This window comes from Onychomys torridus, chromosome 18, assembly GCF_903995425.1.
Source record: "Onychomys torridus chromosome 18, mOncTor1.1, whole genome shotgun sequence".
Taxonomy (NCBI): Eukaryota; Metazoa; Chordata; class Mammalia; order Rodentia; family Cricetidae; genus Onychomys; species Onychomys torridus.
Window position 1 is genome coordinate 62,084,790 of NC_050460.1, and position 21,897 is coordinate 62,106,686.

At 43.4% G+C, this 21,897-nt stretch overlaps 1 protein-coding gene across 2 annotated transcripts in view; it reads right to left on the minus strand.

Annotated features, from left to right (window-relative positions):
• Positions 1–21,681, minus strand: part of Zfand3 (zinc finger AN1-type containing 3) — a 234,702-nt gene extending 213,021 nt beyond the window's left edge. The window contains exon 1 of one of the 2 annotated variants that reach the window (XM_036167965.1): positions 21,126–21,681. In XM_036167965.1, the coding sequence (XP_036023858.1) occupies positions 21,126–21,196 (71 nt within the window). In that variant the 5' untranslated portion in view covers positions 21,197–21,681. The remainder of the gene's footprint in view (positions 1–21,125) is intronic. The other variant, XM_036167964.1, reaches the window with a different exon arrangement.
• Between the last annotated feature and the right edge of the window lie 216 nt (positions 21,682–21,897).

A 21,897-nucleotide genomic window follows, 5' to 3' on the forward strand; every position in this document is an offset into this window, starting at 1 on the left:
TTTAGGCATATTTATGCTGGCAAATTAATCATACCACTCATTAGGTCCCATCCATTCCACAAATACTTTTTTGCATGCCTATAATGTTTCAAACACTGAATATACAGTACAAAACAAAGCCCTCCCCAGTGGAACTTCCTGCATGTTACCAAGCCAATCCACCCACTCACTTTAGACAAACATGATGTCACAGGAGGACTTGGCACATGGTCCAAACACCCCGAGCCTGGCGAGGAGGTTGTTACAGTCAAAGCCTGACTCCTTGTCTATTTAACACTGTGTTCGGGTAAGGCAGAATGCGAAAACAAAAGCTGGTCTTGGTGGCGCCCACCTTCACTCCCAGCAATCCAGAGCAGAGGCAGGAATGTCTCTGTGAGTGGGGGAAGTTTCTGATGCACGCTATAACTAAGATCCCAGCAATCCAGAGCAGAGGCAGGAATGTCTCTGTGAGTAGGGGAAGTTTCTGATGCATGCTATAACTAAAATCTAGTTTAACTTTTTTTAAAAAATGTCAATGGACATCCTCTGGACCACTGCAAAGAAGCCTCAAACAGAAAAACAGAATATATTCAATCACCCCTTCTGCAAAATGGAGTCCCCCTGTAATTCTACCCAACTGAACAGAGAATATGAAATTTGACAGTCTCAAGACTGAACTGGAACTCTGCTTTTTTCTCACACTTATTTTAAAGAGTCAGCCAGCAGGGGGAGTGCAAGTTCATTACCACTACAGTCCCATTTTGTAGCCAACAAATTTCCAAAGTTAGATGGAAAAAAACTAAACTTCCGAATACTGCTCCTGAAAACCAGTGAATCACTTGTCTCTTTAATTATGGCATTCCACAATCATCTCTTCTACTCTGTACAGACACTCCATAAAGCTGCTACCTCAAGTCCTTCTGAGATGGGGGTATATCCAAAAAAAATATAAACACATGCCCTCTTGAACCAGAAAAGTAAATCAATATTAATCAAAATTCACTTGACAATGTTTTAAAAAATGTGCTTAGCCAGGAGGTGACTGCGCACACCTTTAACCCCAGCACTTGGAGACAGGCAGACAGCTCTGCAAACCGACAAAGGCACAGGCCCACATTGTTCCCAGGCACTGTCTGTACAGTCCTCACCTGTCACCACCAACAAGCCCTTCCTGCAGGTTTCTAGGGAGTCAGGATTAACTCAGGTATTAAAAATGTAGCTGGCCCGTTTCCACAGAAAGAGATTTTAAAGAAAAAAAACCAGACCCATGAATAAAGCATAACATGTCCAATACTGGCCCTAATTGCAAATTTATTCTATTTTGCAGTTAGAGTATGGCTTGTCCCCCTCAAACTTACGTTACAGTTAAACCACTTCTGTGAGGGTTACAATGGTGGGAACTGTGTTCATAGTTGAAGTCTGTGAGAAGTAGTAAGGCTTAGATAAGGTCACCAGTATATAACTGCCATGATTGAATACATGTGTGTTTAGAGATGAATGAAGCCAGAAGATATACACGCCACATCTCTCCACGTTACCATGTCTCCACATTATCATCTCTATCTCTAACACATGCTCCCAACATAATGGCATCTAACAAGAGGACCTTGCCAATATCAAACCCATGCCAGTAGCCATTATTATCCTAATACCACCAAATGGTGAACTAAATAAAGCCTTTCTGCTTTATAAAAAACTCATCCTCAAGCATTTTTGTGATAGAAAACATATACACTAGCAAATGCAAAAAAAAAAAAAAAAATGTGATTACAAAAAAGCTAAGTAAGGAGGAGCTGGAGAAATGACTCAGCAATTAGTGTACTGCTTGTACAGATTAAGAGTGCACACCAAGTCCGGGCGGTGGTGGCACTCGACTTTAGTCCCAGCACTCGTGAGTTCAAGGCCAGCCTGCTCTACAGAGCCTGTCCCAGGATAGCCAGGGCTGTTACATACAGAAACCCTGTCTGTAGCAGTTTGGAAGACAGCTATTCGATATAAGGAATACTTCTTCTTCTGTTCCTAACAAAACAGCCTACCATCTTTATTGAATGGCTTCACTTCCCTACCACACCAATGGCTTCTTCCTAGCTAGTTCTGTTGTTTTCCTGGGCTTTCACTGCCATTATCATAATTTACACACCTGCCTGGACATTCTTTTAGGAAACTTCCACTTAAGACATTCTTCACTTCTACACACTGCTTCTACTCTATCCTATCTTTTCTACTGTCCCAGATCAGCTCAACTTTACATTTCTTCAGTAAACGCACATCTGTCAACATTTAGGGAAGACAGACAGCTCCTTGTGGATGTAAGGGCCTGACTGGGCTGGCTGAAAGGGCAATCGCTAAGGCAATGCATGTGCTCAGTATCACTCGGGAGACAGACAACATGGAATGTCATCTACTCCTTTCTCCATTCCAATACCCACTGGGGAGGGGACCTCCACAGCCAATCAGTTTTTGTAAAGCAACTGTTTTTCCCCACAAAGAATAAGAGAGAAGGAAGGAAAAAAAAGGAGGAGGAAAACAAAGAAAAATACAGAAAGAGGTATCTACAACACACACACAAGTAGTTTTACAAGTCTACTTAGTAGGCCTGGTTTTATAACCAATACATACTTTGATGGCCTTTCTAGAGTAACTCCCCTGAGAAAACTTCCAGATCAAATCAGAGATAGGCATGACATCCATTATGGCAGAACAATATTAGAAAATACTAGAAATAAAAAGATGAATCAATGACAAAAAAAGTCCCTCAAAGAAACTATGGCCCTAGCTCTCAAAGTATGGTTCCCAAAGAACATCTGCCCCACAAGGGAGCACATCAGAAGATGTCTGGTCCTTTCTTGGACTGTTACCAGCAGCAATCTGTCTCAACAATGCACTTTGAAGCCTGGGAATTAACCAGGGATAAACACTTGCCAACTGCTAAGGTCCTCAGAGCCTTCCTGAATTCAGACCTACATGGCAGACAAGTGCCAGTTTAAGAAGCATATTGCAAGGCACATGATGGATCCTGCTCTTGGACTAGGATCAGATGGTCCCATATTCTAAGAACACCTAGAATCTCACAGGCGCTATTTTCACTTCCAGAGCAAAGATTGCTCCTTCTGCTTAGGGATTTGGAAGCCAGGCTGATTCTGTTCAACCTTGAAGACAGTTTAACCACTCAAATAACACAACACCATGAGTAACAAGCCTCAAGACTTCTGTCAAAGTTTTTGTTTTGTTTTTCCAGACGAGTTTCTCTGTGTAGCCCTGGCTGTCATGGAACTTGATCTGTGACCAGGCTGGCCTCGAACTCAAGAGATCCACCTGCCTCTGCATCAGCCTCCCAAGTGCTGGGATTAAAAGTGTGCGCCACCACCACCAAGCAGGGCTGATTTTTATTTAAATTCCTCTTCTACATAAAAACATGTTGATGAACCTCACTTCCAAAAACAGATCAGTTATAAAAGTTCTATACAAATAGAACTTTAAAGAAGCTGACAGAGCTCCTGATAGTTCCCTCATCTTCCTATAATATTCTTCAGAGTCTAATACACAAACTCCCAGCTTTAAGACAGCAACACAACCTCATTCTTTCACACATCTTTTGAAGATGGCCAGCTCCCTCTCCAGTTCTGTGGCTAGGTTATGACCAGTCAAGCAGTTCTACTTCTGAATTTCCTAGCTAAAACCACAAAAAAAGGACTAGCAAAGAGTGATTCGTGAGGCTCCAGAGACAAAGGGAATACTTCATGTAAGGAGAATAACCAGTTTCTCTATTCAGTCTGCAAGCTCCAGGAATCTAATGACTCTTCATTTATTCAAAAATGAAAACGGTAATAAAATTCCCTGACGTTGACAGCAGGTGATTTTTAACTTCACCACTGCCTGACAAGCACCCACAGGCTTTACTTGGCCTCAATCTGTCCATGTTGAAAGTGCCAATTAGTAGCTTCTCAAAAGCAAATCCCAACACAAGCCATTAGAAAAAGTGCTTTCAGAATGCCAAATACAATGGGCTAGTCAAGCTCACCATGCAAGGACAAAAGCTGTATGTCCATTCTGGGCTGCAGTTGTCCAAGCCAAATGACAAGCAAGGAAAGGATCAAATTCTCCAACCAGTTCTGATGCTCACTCTCTTAAATACAAAGACTGTTACAGCAACCTAACAGGTGTCTCCGCTCCTCATCCAACCATTCTCCTCTGGGGTTACACAGAAAAAGAACTAGCACAGGAGGGCACCAGCAAAGACTTTCTGTAAATAGTTCAGGCTTTTTGGGGGTCACCATCAACAGTAAGTAAATGAGTGATCATGAGCACGTTCTAAAACTTTACCGTCACTGGAATTTGAGTTCTGTGTAATTTTCCTGGAAACATTCCCTTTTTTCAACAGGTTAAGATATTCTTGTATTAATTTTTAATTCATCTGCCAGATTTGGTCCTGAGAGAGAACCTGCTACATGTTTCTGAGGAAGCTACTGACTTCTTTCCTATACATCTAAAGTATGAATTATGTACAATATAATGGAGAAATGATATGATCTCAAAGGACTTGCTGTGGGAGAATGCACAAGACCTGTGCAAACTCAAGCCAGACAAAATCCCAGCATGGAGAGAAGTGATCACAAAATCCTACACCTACCAAAGGAACTTTTGGTAACTGACAGCTGCCAAAAAGGGAGAGTGGGCTCCTAATAGGCTGACCAGGTGGGTGGCCACACATCCAAGAGTTACATGGGTAGCACTAATGGACTTGATGGTTTAAAAAGAAAAAATGCAGACACAAAGCTATGTGGGGAGGGGAAAGGGATGATCTGGAAGGTGAGAAAAGGGGGAGCTTGTGATCAAAATAAAATGTATGAAAATATCAAAGAATAAAAACAGACTTTAAAAGGAAAAACATAAAAATAGCATTCTTCCAGCCAAGCTCAAACTCTTCTCCTGAGCAGTTGGCACACACCAAGCCAGCCAGTTCTCTTATCTGCAAAATTCAGGTAACTGACCAAGCTGAACACACTTCGGAAGATGAAAGACAGACAACCATATATTTGAAAATGGTAAAAGTTCTAAATAAGTGTAATGTACAATTGTGCTTCTATAAGAATACTAGGAATTGTTGGGAATTTAGCTCAGTGGCAGAGCGCTTGCCTAGCAAGCACAAGGCCCTGGATTCGGTCCTCAGCTCAAAAAAAAAAAAAAAAAAAGACGGGTGGCGGTGGTGGCGCAGGCCTTTAATCCCAGCACTCGGGAGGCAGAGGCAGGCGGATCTTTGTGAGTTCGAGGCCAGCCTGGTCTACAGAGCGAGATCCAGGACAGGCGCAAAGCTACACAGAGAAACCCTGTCTCAAAAAAACAAAAAAAAAAAAGAATACTAGGAATTTCTCAAAACTAACCATTAGACAAATAGGGGAAAATATAAGTATTATAGTATAAGCTAGTTCTTACTATAAAGGAATTAAGACCATTTAAGAAAGCTTGATGGCAGCAATGTTTGGTTAATACTAACTCATAAGAATAACTCTATAAATCAAAACTACCCCCAACTTGCCCCACAAATCTTTTTCTTCATCCATATTCAAGCACAAAAAGTAATAGGGAAGACAGACATTACTGGTGCAATGGCTCAGGGGCATCCTTGTAGGAATACTACTAAATACTTCCAAATCAAGTCTCTAACACTATTAAGCAATGTTCTAGGCCCTGACTTGAGTAGGCATCAAGTAAGTTACCTTATAGATTTCATATTCCCAGAAAGATCACTTCATACCTGAGGATTTGCATCAAGACCTTATTCTGAGCCTGGCGGTGGTGGCACACGCCTGTAATCCCAGCACTAGGGAGGCAGAGGCAGGCGGATCTCTGTGAGTTCGAGACCAGCCTGGTCTACAGAGCTAGTCCAGGACAGGCTCCAAAGCTACAGAGAAACCCTGTCTTAAAAACCAAAGGAAGAAAATGACCTTATTCTGGCTTTGAAAGTAAACTTCTCTCTAATCCCTGTGGCTACTCAGCAGATACAACATGACTTTCATGATATCCATTCCAGTGAGACACAGCATGAGTTGACAACAAGGGCACCTAAGAACACTGAAGCAGTGTCCCCTCCCTTCTTCCAGTCCCTCCTCCCCGCCCTGCCCATCCACCACTCCTCCTTCTCTTCAAAGAAAGGCAGGCTTCCCATGGATATCAACCATCCATGGTATATCACGTTGCAGCAAGACTAGACACCTGCTCTGCTGTTAAGACTGGACAAGGCAACCTGGTAGGAGGAAAGGGTCCCAAAGACAGGCAGCAGAGTCAGCTCCCACGATGGCCCATAGCTATTTCTTTGATCACAAGTTAAAAACCACCTCTTCACATTTGTTTCCATAGCTATTACACACAACTACAAAACATGGCCACAAAGTAGCCTCCTTTTTAATCACTACCCAATCATTCCCTTCCACGTCTCCACTCTCTGCCCCTTCCACATGCTTCCACATGCTTCCACATGCTTCCACATGCCCATCGCCCAGTCTCTCCCTGACCACCTTTGTGCCCTTGTCCTTGTAACGACCTCAAAATGTCTACAAACCTGCCGTGACTTCTTTGTACCCTAAGTTTAAACAAACAAAAAAATTCATTCTTCCTATCCCTAACTCCAACCAAAGACATGTACAGTAGTAAATTCACATTTATAATATGAAACTATCTATATCAATTAGTAGGCTTTCTACAATGAGACAGATCTAAGCAATTCTAGATACCACGGGTAAGAAAAGCAGTCAAAAAAAAAAAAAAAAAAAAATCCACACCTCTAATCCCAGCACTTGACAAACTGAATCAAGAGAAACTGGAGTTCACAGCAAGGCTGGGATAGATACATGATAAGTTTAAGGCTAGCATGCAGTATATGAGACCTTGTCTCAAAAAGTAAGACTAAGGGCTGGAGACATGGCTCAGCAGTTAAGAACATTGACTGTTCCTCCAGAGGACCCAAGTTCAACTCCTAGAACCCACATGGCATCTAACAATGGCCTGAAACTCTGTCCAAGGAATATGAAGCCCTCTTCCAGCCTCCAAGAGGTATACATATATACATGCAGGCAAAACACACATACACATACATTTTTAAAACCATATTCTTATTTGTGCTCCCCAGGAGAAAGCCACTGAGTGATGAAAATATAGCTGACTACCAAGACTAAAAAACTAAATCTTTAAGTTTTATCTGAATTTATACTGCTTCCTTGTAGTTGGTGTTATCATAGTTATACAGTGTACTTTAAAATGTAGCTCATTAAAAAACTTGAAAGTGAGCCGGGAAGCAGAGCCAGATGAATCTCTGTGAGTTCGGGAGTCCAGCCTGGTCTACAAAGTAAGATCCAGGACAGGCTCCAAAGCTACACAAAGAAACCCTGTCTAGAAAAAAAAAACGGGGGGAAAAAAAAAAAAAAAAAAAAAACTTGAAAGTGCCGGGCGGTGGTGGCGCACGCCTTTAGTCCCAGTACTCGGGAGGCAGAGCCAGACAGATCTCTTTGAGTTCAAGGCCAGCCTGGTCTACAGAGCAAGATTCAGGACAGGCACCAAAACTACACAGAGAAACTCTGGGGGGGGGAAGGGGGGGAAACACCTGTAAAGTTCTTTAAGCTCCCTTGTGCATGTAACACATATATAAGAAATTCCTGTGTCTAAATGTCATTCAGCATGTAGCTCTGCCTTACAGGGTGCCAGCGTGGACAGGCTGGCTGTCCTCAACCCCTAGTAGAAGTGTCGCCAATGTAAAGCACACGTTAAGGTGAAGGCCCTCTTCCAAACCACAGTGATACAACCTGCTTCAGCATCCAACAAGCCAGGCGTGGATTTTCTTTTAAGTGTTTCATTAAAATTCCAGTGTTCCATGCCAGGTGGTGGTGGCACACGCCTTTAATCCCAGCACTCGGGAGGCAGAGGCAGGTGGATCTCTGTGAGTTCAAGGCCAGCCTAGGCTACAGAGTGAGTTCCACAACATGATAGCCTTGCCTGTTACAGCATGAGGTGCTACTGAGCACATGGTGGGAGGGCTGGTAAATACTGGACAGAAGGGGGAACGGGTGTGTAGGAAGAGCTTTATTACGTTTGGCTTCCAATCTTAGCCACAACAACTCCACTGTTTCAATCTTGATCTGTCATTACTGAAGGATTTCAAAATGTTACAACACTTGATGGCTTAAACAAATCCTAGTTTTAAAAAAAAACACCTTTCTGGGGGCTGGACAGATGGCTCAGAGGTTAAGAGCACTGAGTGCTTTTCTAAAGGTCCTGAGTTCAATTCCCAGCAACCACATTGTGGCTCACAACCATCTACAATGAGATCTGGTGCCCTCTTCTGGCATGTAGGCAAAACACATAATAAGTAAATAATTTTACACATAATAAGTAAATAATAGCTTAAAAAAAAAAAAAAACCCTTCTGGCCAGGCATGGTGGCACATAGCTTTTCATCCCAACATTCAGAGGCAGAGACAGGAGGATCTCTGTAAGTCTGAGGCCAACCTGGTCTACACAGTGAGTTCCAGGCCAACCAAGACTATAAAACCAGACACTGTAATAAATAATATATATAATCATCATCATCATCATCACCCTCTTAATACTCCAAGAAAATTATTATATATATATATACAGTTCATTGCTTTCTTATATAAGGATTTAAAAAGTACTCATTTCAAAAATCACTTTAAAATATTTTTAGTTCTCTGATATTTTACCAGTTCGGAAAAGGTTAATTTGTGGAAGCTAATGTTAACTTTGACACTGTTAGGGATTATGAAGAGATTCTTAGTTAAAACTTGAGACTGCTCACCACAGGTAAGGGAGACTGATGGCACGGGCTGAGGGGAGCTCTGCCCCCTCACCTGAGGCAGATGGCCCCAGTGGCCCAGACTGACCAGCTCAGCTACCACCCAGGTCCACCCTAGCATCTACCCCATCTAGGACCTGCTGGAGCTCATGAAGGGACGGGTCCTGTGGACCGACACCAGCAGGATCTCCAGGACTCAGGGTGGCTTTGGGGATATCCCAGAGGAGTTTCGGTGAGGACCTAGTCATGATGGTGTGCCAGAGACCAGAGGCCTTGAACCAGACCACTGGCTCACCGCAAAAAACACTTGCTAGTACAGCTTATTGGGTGGGGGTGTACTGTGTGACACACCACTCCCAATACCACCAGGACAAATGGAGAGGCAGCAAAAAGAGAGAAGCAAAGAGGGTTTTTTCCCTTTGTTTTGTTCTTGTTCTTGTTTGCTTGATTGCCTTGTTTTGGCTGTTTTTGTTTTTTGGGGGAGGGGCACTGCAGGGCTGAGGGGAGGATGTGAGGGGACTAGATGTGAGGTACATGATGAGAAATTCCCAGGGAATCAATAGAGAAGTTGTGTTGAATTAGGAACCAAAAAAAAAAAAAAAAAAAAAGCTTGGGGCTGTAGAGACATCTCAGCGCTTAAGAGTTAGCACTTTCTTCCAGAAGCCCCAACTTTGTCTAGTGGCTCAGCTGCAAAGGACTCCAACATCTCTCTCTCCAAGGGTACACACCCTCACATGCACATACAGACATGCACACGAACATACAGTTTGAAATAAGGGGCTTAGCAGTTAGTGGCACATTTCTCCTCCAGAAAATCTGAGTTTGGTTCCCTTGGTTCACAACCATCCATTTCAGGGAATCCAATACTACTCTGATACACTTAAAAACATGTAGGCAAAACACTCAGATAAAATAATAATAATAAATAATAAAATAATCTCATAAAAATAACAAAAACTCAGAGCTGTTACACAGAAAAACCCCATTTCAAAAAAATAATCAAATAAAAAAAATAAATAAAAGCTTAAAAAAAAAAAAAACTTACTGCCAGGCAGTGGTGGCGCACGCCTTTACTCCCAGCACTCAGGAGGCAGAGGCAGGTGAATCTCTGTGAGTTCGAGGCCAGCCTGGGCTACAGAGTGAGATCCAGAGTAGAAACACTGAATTACCCTCTTTTTCTTGAGGGCAGTATTCAGAGAACAAATGAGGAAAAGAGGGTAATGGAGAAAAGAACAGTCTACAAAAACAAGCAAATACCTGTGTCAACTAAACCTAACTCTTAAAAGTGACCACCTGAAACCAACAGAAATAAATACCACAGTTTGGTTATTCTAGTTTGTTTTTAATTATGTCCTCACATTTTATCATGTCAAGGAAGCAAGTGTTACACTTTCTGAATGTCTCAAATATAACCAGGAAAATGAGGTAGGCAGGTAAATGTGCTTTGAATGAACACTTCCTTCAGACCATGTGGCAGCTTCAGACCATAACACCAAAGAAAGACGCACAGACAAGCTGTTTTGTATTTTGGGGAATGTTTAAAAAGGGAGGTTATGATCAAGAGATAAGAAGTGACATCACTGACATAAACTGATTACCCAGTGATTCACACTGTGTCCATGCGAACTTGAAAGCCCAGGCTAAGATTATTTAAGTGTGATTCCAGGACTAATGAAGCAGGAGGAGTCACCCCCTCACCCTTTTACTACCAGGAGCCAAGCATACTGGCAGATGAGACACAGAGCAATAGGAGACAATGAGATACACTGTATGTTAGCTGAAAAGACTGGGCGCCAGGACAGGGAGAACATATATACATAAACATGTATACAAACATATATATATATATATATATACACACACACACATATATATATATTTTATTTTCTACTGAAGCTAACAGTATCTTTGATTACTAAAATAAGAGGAAGAAAATAAATTAGGTTTCAATTACTTTCTACTAGTAACCACTTCAAATACAGATTTTTGGCTGGACATGGTAGCACACACCTTTAAATAGAGCACTCGAAGAGGCAGACGCTGGCAGACCTATGTGAGTTTGAGACTACCTGTCTCAAAAAATAAGTAAATAAAAGAACAGAATTTATTTTGTGAGATTATTTCAATCTAAGTATCTGCCTAACTACACTTAAAAAACATCCACAACCCATCACATCTAGTTCACACACAAAACACTTAACAGAACTAATCACAAAAATGAAATACAAATAGCCTACTTCCTTTTGCAATGTAACTATGAAAAGGACAGCAGAAACTGCAAAGGAAGTGCCGCTTCTCGCATACACAAGACCCGGAGGGCCAAAGGTGGTCAAGGTGGAATGAAGTCATAAGGAATTACCAGGAAAGGACTTAACCACCCACACACACCAGAACCCTGAGAACAATGGGGCCTCAGAAATCACTAGCTCTCAACTCAACCTTGAAACCTACTAAAGCCAGAGGGTACCAAGATGTCACCTTTTAAAACTCAGGACAATGATGCCAGCAATTCCCTCTGCAAACCTTCTTCTTATTTCTTATTTTCTATCATTTAATTTCCACTCATGCACATGTCTCACGATGGCTCTGCTTTTGTTTTTGTACTGCTCAGGTTTGAGGACTCTTGCATGTCTCTCTAGCAGTTTATTCAAAGGTATTCTTCACTATTTTCTTCAGTCACACCCTACATGCTCCCCTCTCATTCTTTTCTTCTTCCTCTCATCCTTAACCCTTCTTACTTTCTTTTTTTTTTTTTTTTTAAGATTTATTTAGAGCTGGAGAGGGGGCTCAGCTGTTAAAGGCTAGGCTCACAACCCAAAATGTAAAGATTTATTTATTATTATGTACACAGTATTCTGCCTGCATGTGTCCCTGCAGCCCAGAAGAGGGCACCAGATCTCATTACAAGTGGTTGTGAGCCACCATGTGGTTGCTGGGAATTGAACTCAGGACCTCTGGGAGAGCAGTCGGTGCTCTTAACCACTGAGCCATCTCTCCAGCCCCCTTCTTCCTTTTAAAAACTTCATATTTATAACCTTCCGTACCTCTAAACAATTTAACTGCTGTGGACCCTAACAGTATCTCATCTTTTCTTCCTAATTCCCCCATCTTGATTTTTTTTTCTGTTCAAAGTTGATCTAATACTTAATCTTTATCCTTACTCACCCTACTTCCCTCCCATTCTTAATCTTATTAACTAAAATCCAAGTGCACTCCATACAGAATTATCCATGGTTGTTTATCCTCCAACAATTACTGAAGTAAAATGGGCCATTGTTATTGTTAATTGGACAGTAGGTATCTACATAGTGTTAATATGAAATAATCAAGGAATAGTTATGAAATTTGTATCAGGCACCTGCAGCTCCTACATTAACAATTTTCTCAACTATACACTCAACTCTACCCACATCCACATTCTGTAGGGACACTCCAAAATAAAAGAACATTCTAGTAAATAAAAATAATTAACCATTGTAAAGAAATAACACCAGATGTGTAAATCCCAACACAGTAACAAAATAAAACACAAAAAAAACAAGACAACATAACTCAAAACTACTAATCTCAATGTAATGGCATCTAGTCAGAGTGAATTAAATGAACTAAATGAAATCTCAGACAGAGATCTCCAAAGTATATAAAAAACTCAAGAAACTAAACATCAAAATACTGAACAATCCAATTTAAAAATGGGCTAAAGAGCTAAACAGAGAATTCTCAAAAGAAGAATCAAAAATGGCTGAAAGACATTTAAGGAAATGCTCAATATCCTTAATCATCAGAGACTCTGAGACACACCTTACACCTGTCAAAATGGCTATGATCAAAAACACTAATGACAATCAATGTTGGAGAGGATGTGGAGCAAAGGGAACTCTCCTCCACTGTTGGTGGGAATGCAAACTTGTACAACCACTGTGGAAATCAGTAGGGCGGTTTCTCAGAAAATTGGGAATCAATCTACCTCAAGACCCAGCCATACCACTCTTGAGCATATACCCAAGGAATGCTACATCATACCACAAAGATACATACCACAAAGCAGCACTATTTGTAATAGCCAGAACCTGGAAACAACCTATATGCCTGTCAATTGAAGAATGGATTAAGAAAATGTGGTTCATATACACAATGGAGTACTACTCAGCAGAGAAAAACAATGACAGCATGAAATTTGCAGGCAAATGGATGGAACTAGAAAAGATCATCCTGACTGAGGTAACCCAAACCCAGAAGGAAAACATGTTATGTACTCTCTCCTAAGTGGATTCTAGATATAAAGCAAAGAACAATCAGACTGCACAGAACCAGGGAGGCTATATAGCAGGGGGGGACCCTAGGATGACTGTGGCTGATAATAAGTTTTGGTTTTGCTCAATTACTGGGCAAGCCTCAATGAAACATTTCACTATTAGGATAAGAATTTATACTATATCAAGCTGATAATAGAATAATTAATTAATTAATTAATTAATTTAAAAAATTTTAAAAACCAGAGAGGCTAGGTAACAAGAAGGGCTTAAGGAGGGACACTCAGATCTACCTGGGAAGGGGAAATAGAAGAGATTTTGGGAGATCTACAAGGATGAGCCCAGTTAAGTCTCCTAGCAACAGTGGACACACAGCCTGAACTGGCCACTTCCTGTGATCATGTAAGACTTCCAGTGGAAGGTCAGGACACCAACGCAGCCACATAACCCTTGACCTACAGTCTGTCCTGCCTATGGGATGTGCTGGGGTAAGAGTAGTACAGAGACTAAGGGGTGTGGCCAACAAATGACTGGTCCAGTCTGAGGCCCATGCCACCAGAGTGAGCCCACCCCTGACACTGCCTGGAGAGCTAGGACCCAGAGGCTGAATAGCCCAGAGACCTGGGCTAGAACTGAACACGACTAGATGGGAAAAATGTCAGTCTAATGATGCCTAGTGATATTCTGCTCTACTCATACACTGGTGCCTAGTCCAATTGTCATCATAGAGGCTTCATTCAGCAACTGATGGAAAAAGATGCAGAGACCCACAGCCAACATCAGGCCACATTCGGGGAACCTGCTAAAGAGAGAAAGGATTGTAGAAGCCAGAGGAGTCAAGAACACATAAGAAAACCCACAGAATCAACTAACCTGGGCTCATAGTAACTCAGAGAGCCTGAACAGACAACCAGGGGAGCCTACATGGGACAGATTAGGCCTTTTGCATATATGGGAGCAGGGCCTAGCTACAACTCTTGCTGGCTTTGGGACCCTATTCCTTATACTGGGTTGCCTTGCCCAACCTTAATACAAGGGGAGGTGCTTAGTCTTACTGCAACTTTGACATGCCATGTTTTGTTGCTATCCATGGGAAGTCTGCCCTTTTCTGAACAGAAATGGAGGAGTGAATTGGGTGAGGGGGGTATACAGAGGAGAGGTGGAAGAGGGATTGGGAGGGGAGGAGGGAAGAGAATGGCAAACAGGATGTAATAGAAATAAATTTAAAATTAAAAAAATAAAGTTATACAACTATTTTAAAAAATACTAAGTATGCTCCAAGAAAATAAGTTCTAGATTGAGAACACAAACAACTGAATGAAATAAGGAAGATGATGCAATATAGGACAGAGGAATTCAACAAAGATAGAAACACTTAAGAAAAACCAATCTGAAGCGGGGTTGGGGATTTAGCTCAGTGGTAGAGCGCTTGCCTAGCAAGCACAAGGCCCTGGGTTCGGTCCTCAGCTCTGGCAAAAAAAAAAAAAAAAAGAAAGAAAGAAAGAAAGAGAGAAAGGAAAGAAAGAAAGGAAGGAAGAAAAAGAAAGGAAGGAAGGAAGGAAGGAAGGAAAGAAAGAAAGAAAGAAAGAAAGAAAGAAAGAAAGACCAATCTGAAAGCCTGTAGTAAGAAAACAGTAAGTCAAAAAGTTGCATGCAGTCTCACCAACAGAATGGCTCAAGGACAGGAAAGAATTCCTGAGCTTGAAGAAAAGGTAGAGAAACAGGATTAAACAAGGACAAAGACAAACTAATGAGGTGCCAGAGAGAATTCCAAGATATACGAACACTCTGAAAAAAAAAATCAAACCTAAGGATAAGAGGCACAAAAGGAAAAGAATCCAGTTCTAAAACTAGAGAAAGTACTGGAGAGATGTCTCCCCAGTTAAGAGCACTGACTCTTCCAAGGACCTAAGCTCAGTTCCCAGAACACATGTCTGGCAGCTTCCTGTAACTCACCTATAACTCTGTCTGACTCGAGGGGATCCAAGATACTCTTCTGGCTACACATGGCAAACATTCATATATAAAAATATATAAACACACATTCATATACAAACACACATAAATAAAAATAAATCTTTTAAAAGGCATTAAAAATGTTTTTAAAGTATCATAACAGAACATTTTTCCAAGTTTGGAAAGAGACATTAGGGCACTAAACAGACACAACCAGAAAAGAACCATCCCTCCTGCTATAATTAAAACACTAAATATAAAACAAAGGAAGTGGATTGAAAGCAGCAAGACAGACACCAACTCTCAAATAAGGGGGTACCCATCAGAACAGTGGATTATTCAAATGGAACTTGAAAGCAAGAAGGACTTGGACAGATACTTCAAGTTCTGAAAGACAACACTACTATAACCAGCAAAGCTGTCTGTCAAAACGGAAGGAAAAATAAAAACTGTACACAATAAAAAACAGAGGACTAAAAGAATTTATAATTACTAAGCAAGTTCTACCAAAAAAAAAAAAACTTGACAGAATCCTTCAGAATGAAGAGAAAAACAAATCCATCTGGTAAAGGATAAACCACACTAGAGTTAAGAGATGAAGAGCAAGAAAAAACTAAACAGTACTTTCAACAAATGACAGGCGTCAATACAGAATTTTCAATAATAACTCTGAATATTGCTAATTGTGCTGATACACACCTTTAATCCCAACAATTGCAAGACAGAGGCAGGTGGCTCTCTGTGAATTCAATGCCAGCATGGTCTACATCAGTGGTTCTCCACCTCCCTAATACAGTTCCTCATCTTGTGGTGACCCACAACCATGAAATTATTTTCACTGTTACTTCATAATTATAATTTTGCTACTGTTATAAATAGTAATGTAAATAGTTATATTTTATAATGGTATTAGGCAACCACAATGAAAGGGTCATTCGACCCCAAAGGGTTGAGACCCAGTGGCTACATAATGGGTTCCAGGCCAGACAGGGCTTACACAGTAAAACCCTGTCAAAAAATAAATAAAAATAAAAGGGGGTAACTGTTAATGGTCTCAATTTCCCAATCAAAGAACACAGACTGTAGATTATATCAAAAAATAGAAACCAGGAGTGATGGCTCAATGGTTAAGAGCACGGGCTGATCTTCCAAAAACCTGGGTTTAATCCCCAGCACCCACACTGGAGCTCACAACCAGTCCCTCCAAGGACACTGCATGCACATGGTACAGATACACATGCAGGGAAAGCATTCATACACACAAATAAGAAAAATATTTCTTAAAGCAGGTATATCATCTAGCTGCTGCTCCACGAAACACAACTCAGAAAGGATGAAGAGATATCCTCATAGACTCAGGGGTCACTGAGCATCTAACATGCCGTCAAACCACCTTCCAAACAATGTGTTTACCCCAAACACTTCAGGAGCTTCCTCTGGAGCGGGCAGCAGTTAACACAAAGATTCACAACTAGTCAGACTGCTAAGAACGACCGCTGAGTACTCAGTCCTAAATGGGACATCTGTAACCACACACACCCCAAAGCACAGGGAACATGACAGAAGAGGGAGGACAGGGAGGAGTCCTGTGAAACACCATGACAGAGCCATGAACTCCTCACTGCAGCTATGGTTAAATGCACCAGATAATCATAAAATAAAGCCATTAAGACCAGTCAACATTCCAGCAGACAGCAGTGACTGCACTCAGTGGATTACCAAAACAAAGAAGTTACAGCAGTGAGGAGAGGGACTGCATGTCAGAGGTGAGGGTTATTCCGGGGGAGCGAAGGGGTTGAACTGGGTCTGTGATCAACACACACTGTAGTGTGTATGAAACTGCCAAAGAATAAATAAAAGATATTCTTTTTTTTAATGTATCCACATTTTCATGATTTCTTAAAAGTTTTTTATTACATTTATTTGTGTGTATGTATGACATGCATGTCATGACACACATGTGGAAGGCAGAAGAAAAGATGCAGGAGTTGGTTCTCTCCTTCCATCATGTGGGTCACAGGAATTGAATTCAAGTTATCAAACTTGACAAGCAAGTACCTTTATACACTAAACCATCTCATCAACCTAAGCTTCTTTTTTATAATCTTCAAAACAATCAATAGTTTACACAGTTAAACCTCATATTTAAATCATTATTCTATAAATATCAGACTAAATTTTTATGACCGCTACCCTGCAATGTTTATTTACTGAAAAAAAATTACATAGTGCTTCTCAGAGTTTCCATCATATTTCATTGTGACAGAGACTATCCAATTGTGAAAACAAAATGTCAATATAAGTAACTGCATTGTTATACTAAAAGTAAAATCAGGGGAAAAAATACTCTGATCTTCTAACTAGCCTACTATCCCAGAATATATACAGTATTGTTTTATATATGTGTATGTTATATACATATATTGTGTGTGTGTGTGTGTGTGTGTGTGTGTGTGTGTGTGTGTGTGTGTTCTGAGAAGCCACCAGGTTACCATGTAGATCAGGCTAACTCTGAACTCACAGAACTGCCTACCACACCTCCCAAGCCCTACCTAGGATTAAAGGCATGGGCCAGCACACCCATCTATCTGTTCAATAATTTTCTAAAATATTTATGAAAAATTGTACCTCAGTAAATTTGAAGCATATGAACAATTTTAAATGCATTAAATACTACTTGTATCTAAAAGTCTGAAAGTACTTTCAAGCTAAGCACAGTGGTAAGTAAACACCTGTAAACACAGCACCTAGAGAGTGAAGTCTGGATCAGCCTGAGCTACAGAGTTCCAAGCTAGCCTGAGCTACATAGTAAAACCCTGTCTCAAAAGAAATGAAAGAGGGGAAGGAGAAAAAGAAGGAAGAACTCAAGTATATTAACATTAAAGAAAGGTACTGACAATTTTATTTCAAATAAGCCAATTATCAGTAAGTGCTTTTTTAACTGATTACAAAATGTCTATAATGAACCAAGACAATGTTCATATTTCACTAAAACTTTAAAGTCCAAGTTATAGGGAACAAACTGTTTTAATCCTAAAAGGCACAGTAACTCCTATTTAAAGAACTTTCCAGTTCTATAAACAAAGCAATCTTCAACAATCTCCAAGGCAGCAAGTTTCCCAGTGAGCAGACAGTCTCTATAAATTACCCCCATTACCCATCCCAATGACACAAGTCAACAGACAGAGCTGGAAACTGCCTGTTCTAAGCACCACTGCATTTGAACTGTGTGCTCCCCCTGGCACTCTCCTTTCTATTGTGTGCCCACAAGAAAGAGCTCTAAGCTCTCCGATTTGCCAAGCCCTTGTGATTGCTGTCCTGACTAGACAATGCTCAGCAGCAAATACTGACGCTTGAGTCACTGGAGAAAGCAGCAATTCTGCCGAGAAGGCTCCTCTGAAACTGCCTGGGTGTGGGCCCTGGCTAGCTGATTTTAAAGACCTGCAGCTTCCAGAGTACAGTGCTGCACAAAATTTCTCAGAAACGTATTTTTTTGTTTTCATAAAGAGAAAAGACAAAGATATTCCTTGATGACTTTCAGTCCACCCACGTTTCTGTGTTCTTCCCAGTCAAGACACACCCATACCACTGCCATGGCTAGCCCAGATTACTACTTCTGACAGGTGTTCTCTATCTCCAGATCTGGCAACATTCCATAAACACATATACTACATTCTTTCAAACATACAATCACACCCACACAGCTGGCTACTCTCTAGATCAACCAATAACCTTTCCTATCAAAGGTCATCACCTCAGTCCAAGCTCAAAGTCCTCTGAGCTCAGACTCCCCCACTGTAATCATGATAAAAGCCCAAAGGCCTCAGCACTGCCCCCCCCCCAGCTGTTATCTCCACTTTTCTTGATTCCTCAGCCTCACCCCCAGCTGATTCCTCTTCACAATCTAGCCATGGCCCACTCAGTTCCTCAACCTCTCCTTCACCTGTGCCTCAAACACTCCTGCTGCTGCTGCTGCTCTTTCCTCCTCCTACTCTTCTTACAGCTCCTGGCTGCAGCGGCCCTTTCTCCAGGACACTTCCATCCACCCTCACCTGACAAGGCAGCTGCCCCTCTCACAGCGCCCTCAACAATCTAGACAACTATACCCAACAACGTCTTTGCCTCATATCCCTGTGGATGTGACAAGACTCTCATCCACCACCAAAGGCCCTCAAATATCTGTTGGATATATTCAAAGTTTCCCTGATAACATAGTAGTATAATTATGGCCCATGCAATGATGAACATTATTAAAATCAGCTATGACATAAAGAAGACAACAATTTGGTTATTCGGCATGAAACACAAACTACACAGAGGTAGTTACTGGGAGCTACTTTCTTCTGGCCACATGTCCCACGGTAAGTTACAATCTAGGGCTTGTAACAGTAGATTTTTCCAAAGTGACATCATAATATGATGGCATTAAGCACTCGGAAGCACTCACCCACCACACCCTGTACTCCCTAGCCGAAGGGGCAAGTTACCCATCCCCTGTGTGGATTGCCGCATCCAGTAATAGATAATGGTCCCTCCCTTGGAAGGTTCCTTATGAGAGTTGGACTGTCCATGCAAACACTTCAGCATCTCACAGACAACCCAATTCCTGCAACTCTAATTTTATAGAGAAGTTCACTGAGCTGGAGAGTCTTTGGATCTGCTTAATTTTGGTGTGTGGTTTTTTTGTTTGTTTGTTTTTGCAATATAATGTAAGTTCAAGGTATTTTTAAATGTTTTAAATCAAATTAAAATGAAGACTCTACAGCTAAAATACTTTTACATGTTCATAATGTTTGATACTGCTACAACTTACTCTTGACTAATGTCCTTCCACTGAGAACTTTTTGAAGAGGATTCACTTAGTGGCGAACTTCCACAGAAACCTACTTTAAAATCCACTTACTGCTCATCTTCACTCTTAAACGTATCTTTAATTTCTAAATTAACCATTCCTAGCGTACAGACAACAGCCATTTCCTTCAAAAAAGGTCCCAACACAATCTTTAAAACAGACAAAAAGCCTGAAGCACAGAAGCTGCTCTTTAACGTCTCCAGTTTCCTAACACAGAACTAGTCCTGAGGTATGATGACAGCACCTGTTAGGTTACAATCTATAAACTCCAAAGTGTTCCAAAGACAACTTAAAACTGTAACTGGAGGGGGGGGGTGTCCCATATCTGTCCGTCTCTGTCTCACACACACGAACAACCCACCCTAATGCTGTATGCAATTAATTGTACACTGTGCTGTGAACTTTTTTTTTTTTTAAATAAAGAAAGAGGAATTTGAGAGCCAATGAGGAAACCGGCTCTCACATTCCACAAGCCAGGCTGGCTTGAGGTTCTGTTGGGAAGTTTCTGGTTTGGATTCGGTTTGGTGGAGGGGGTTGGGGGGGGGCGGTGTTTGTTTGGGAGGTTTTGTTTTTTTGTTTGGGTTTGGTTTTTTTGTTTTGTTTGGACAAGGAATTTTTACAGACTCCCTGCCTGGTGTTTTAGATCAGCGTGAGACCCTCAACAATCCTATTAAGTTGACTCTCCAAGCCCGAAGAATTCCGGGCTGTGGATCTATCTGTTCAAACGTACGACCACGAGTGAACAGCTTCCTAAAAGCCAATGGGGACTGAGATATAATTTAGGAAGTGATGAGGCGACTCTCCCGGGGAGCGGCAGGGAAGGAGGGGAGGTTGAAAAAGTCCGAGGAAATACCCTCCTGGGGGTGGCTGGGCACCAACTCCTCGTACCAAGCCGAGGGGGAGGCGGACTGGCCTCCCTCCACGGCCCAAGGGGAAGGGGCAGCCCTGCCCCACCGCCAAGTGCCAGCGCCGCCACCTCATCCCTCCCCGTCGCCCGTGGCCCCTCACCCAAAGCCGGCCTCGGGCCAGCCAGTCCCACCGAGGGCAGCGCGGCCCGGGCAGGCGGCCTCCTCCTCCTCGGCCTCCTCGGCCTCCTCCTCCGCCCACCCTCAGCGTCCCCTTGCCCGCAGCCCTCCTCAAGCCGAGGCCGCGGTCCCCGCCCGCTCCCCCGAGGCCCGGCTTCCGCGGCCCAGCTTCCCGGGGCTCCGGCCTCCCTCGGGTCCCCCAGCCCACCCCACACCCCGAGGCCCCGCGCCCGCGCCCCAGCCCCCACACTTACCCCCAGAAGCCGCAGGGACAGCGAGGCGGCAGGCTGGGCGCTTTGCTACGCTCGCTCCCGGCGTCTCCCATGGTGCTCGGCGGCGGCGGCGGCGGCGGCGGCGGAGCTCGGAGGCGGCGGCTGGGCCTGGGCCCCGCTCGAAGGAAGCGGCGGCGGCGGCGGCGGCGGCAGCGGCGGCGGCGGGGGGGCGCGGGCCGGGGGGAAGGGGGAGGGAGCGGGCGCGCAGGCGGGCGCGAGTCCGGGGCTCGGAGCCGGGATTCCAGGCCGGTCAGCTGGAGGCGGGCGGCACCACTCGGCCTGAGGAGAGGGGGGGGGCGCGGCGAGGAGAGGGAGGGGAGCTGCGGAGGAGGAGCTGGGCCTGGGCCGTGCGGGCGAGGCAGACCCGGCGCCCTCAGCCGCTCTCTCCGCCGCTCCCCAGCCACAGCGCTGTTCCGTGCGGCGGAGCTGGCGGGCTCGGGACTGGGTGGGGAGGGAGAACCCGAGGCCCCCCCCCGCCGGCTGTGGAGTCGCAGCGGCCCGGCTGTGACGCCCGGGGCCCCCGGCTCGCTCCGTAATTCCCTCCCCTCCCCCCCGGGCTGTGCTGACCGGACAATGGCCGCTCCGCCCCCTCCCCTCGGCGGACACCCCTCTTGAGGCGGTGCGATGGTCTCGCCCGGGCCGGCGGGCGGGGCGGGGCGGGGCGGGGGAGGCGGGAGCGGCCGCTGGAGCCCCGCGGATCAGCTGGGATCGGGGCGTGCCACTTTGTTCAGCGCCTCGGAGGCGCGGGGCTGGG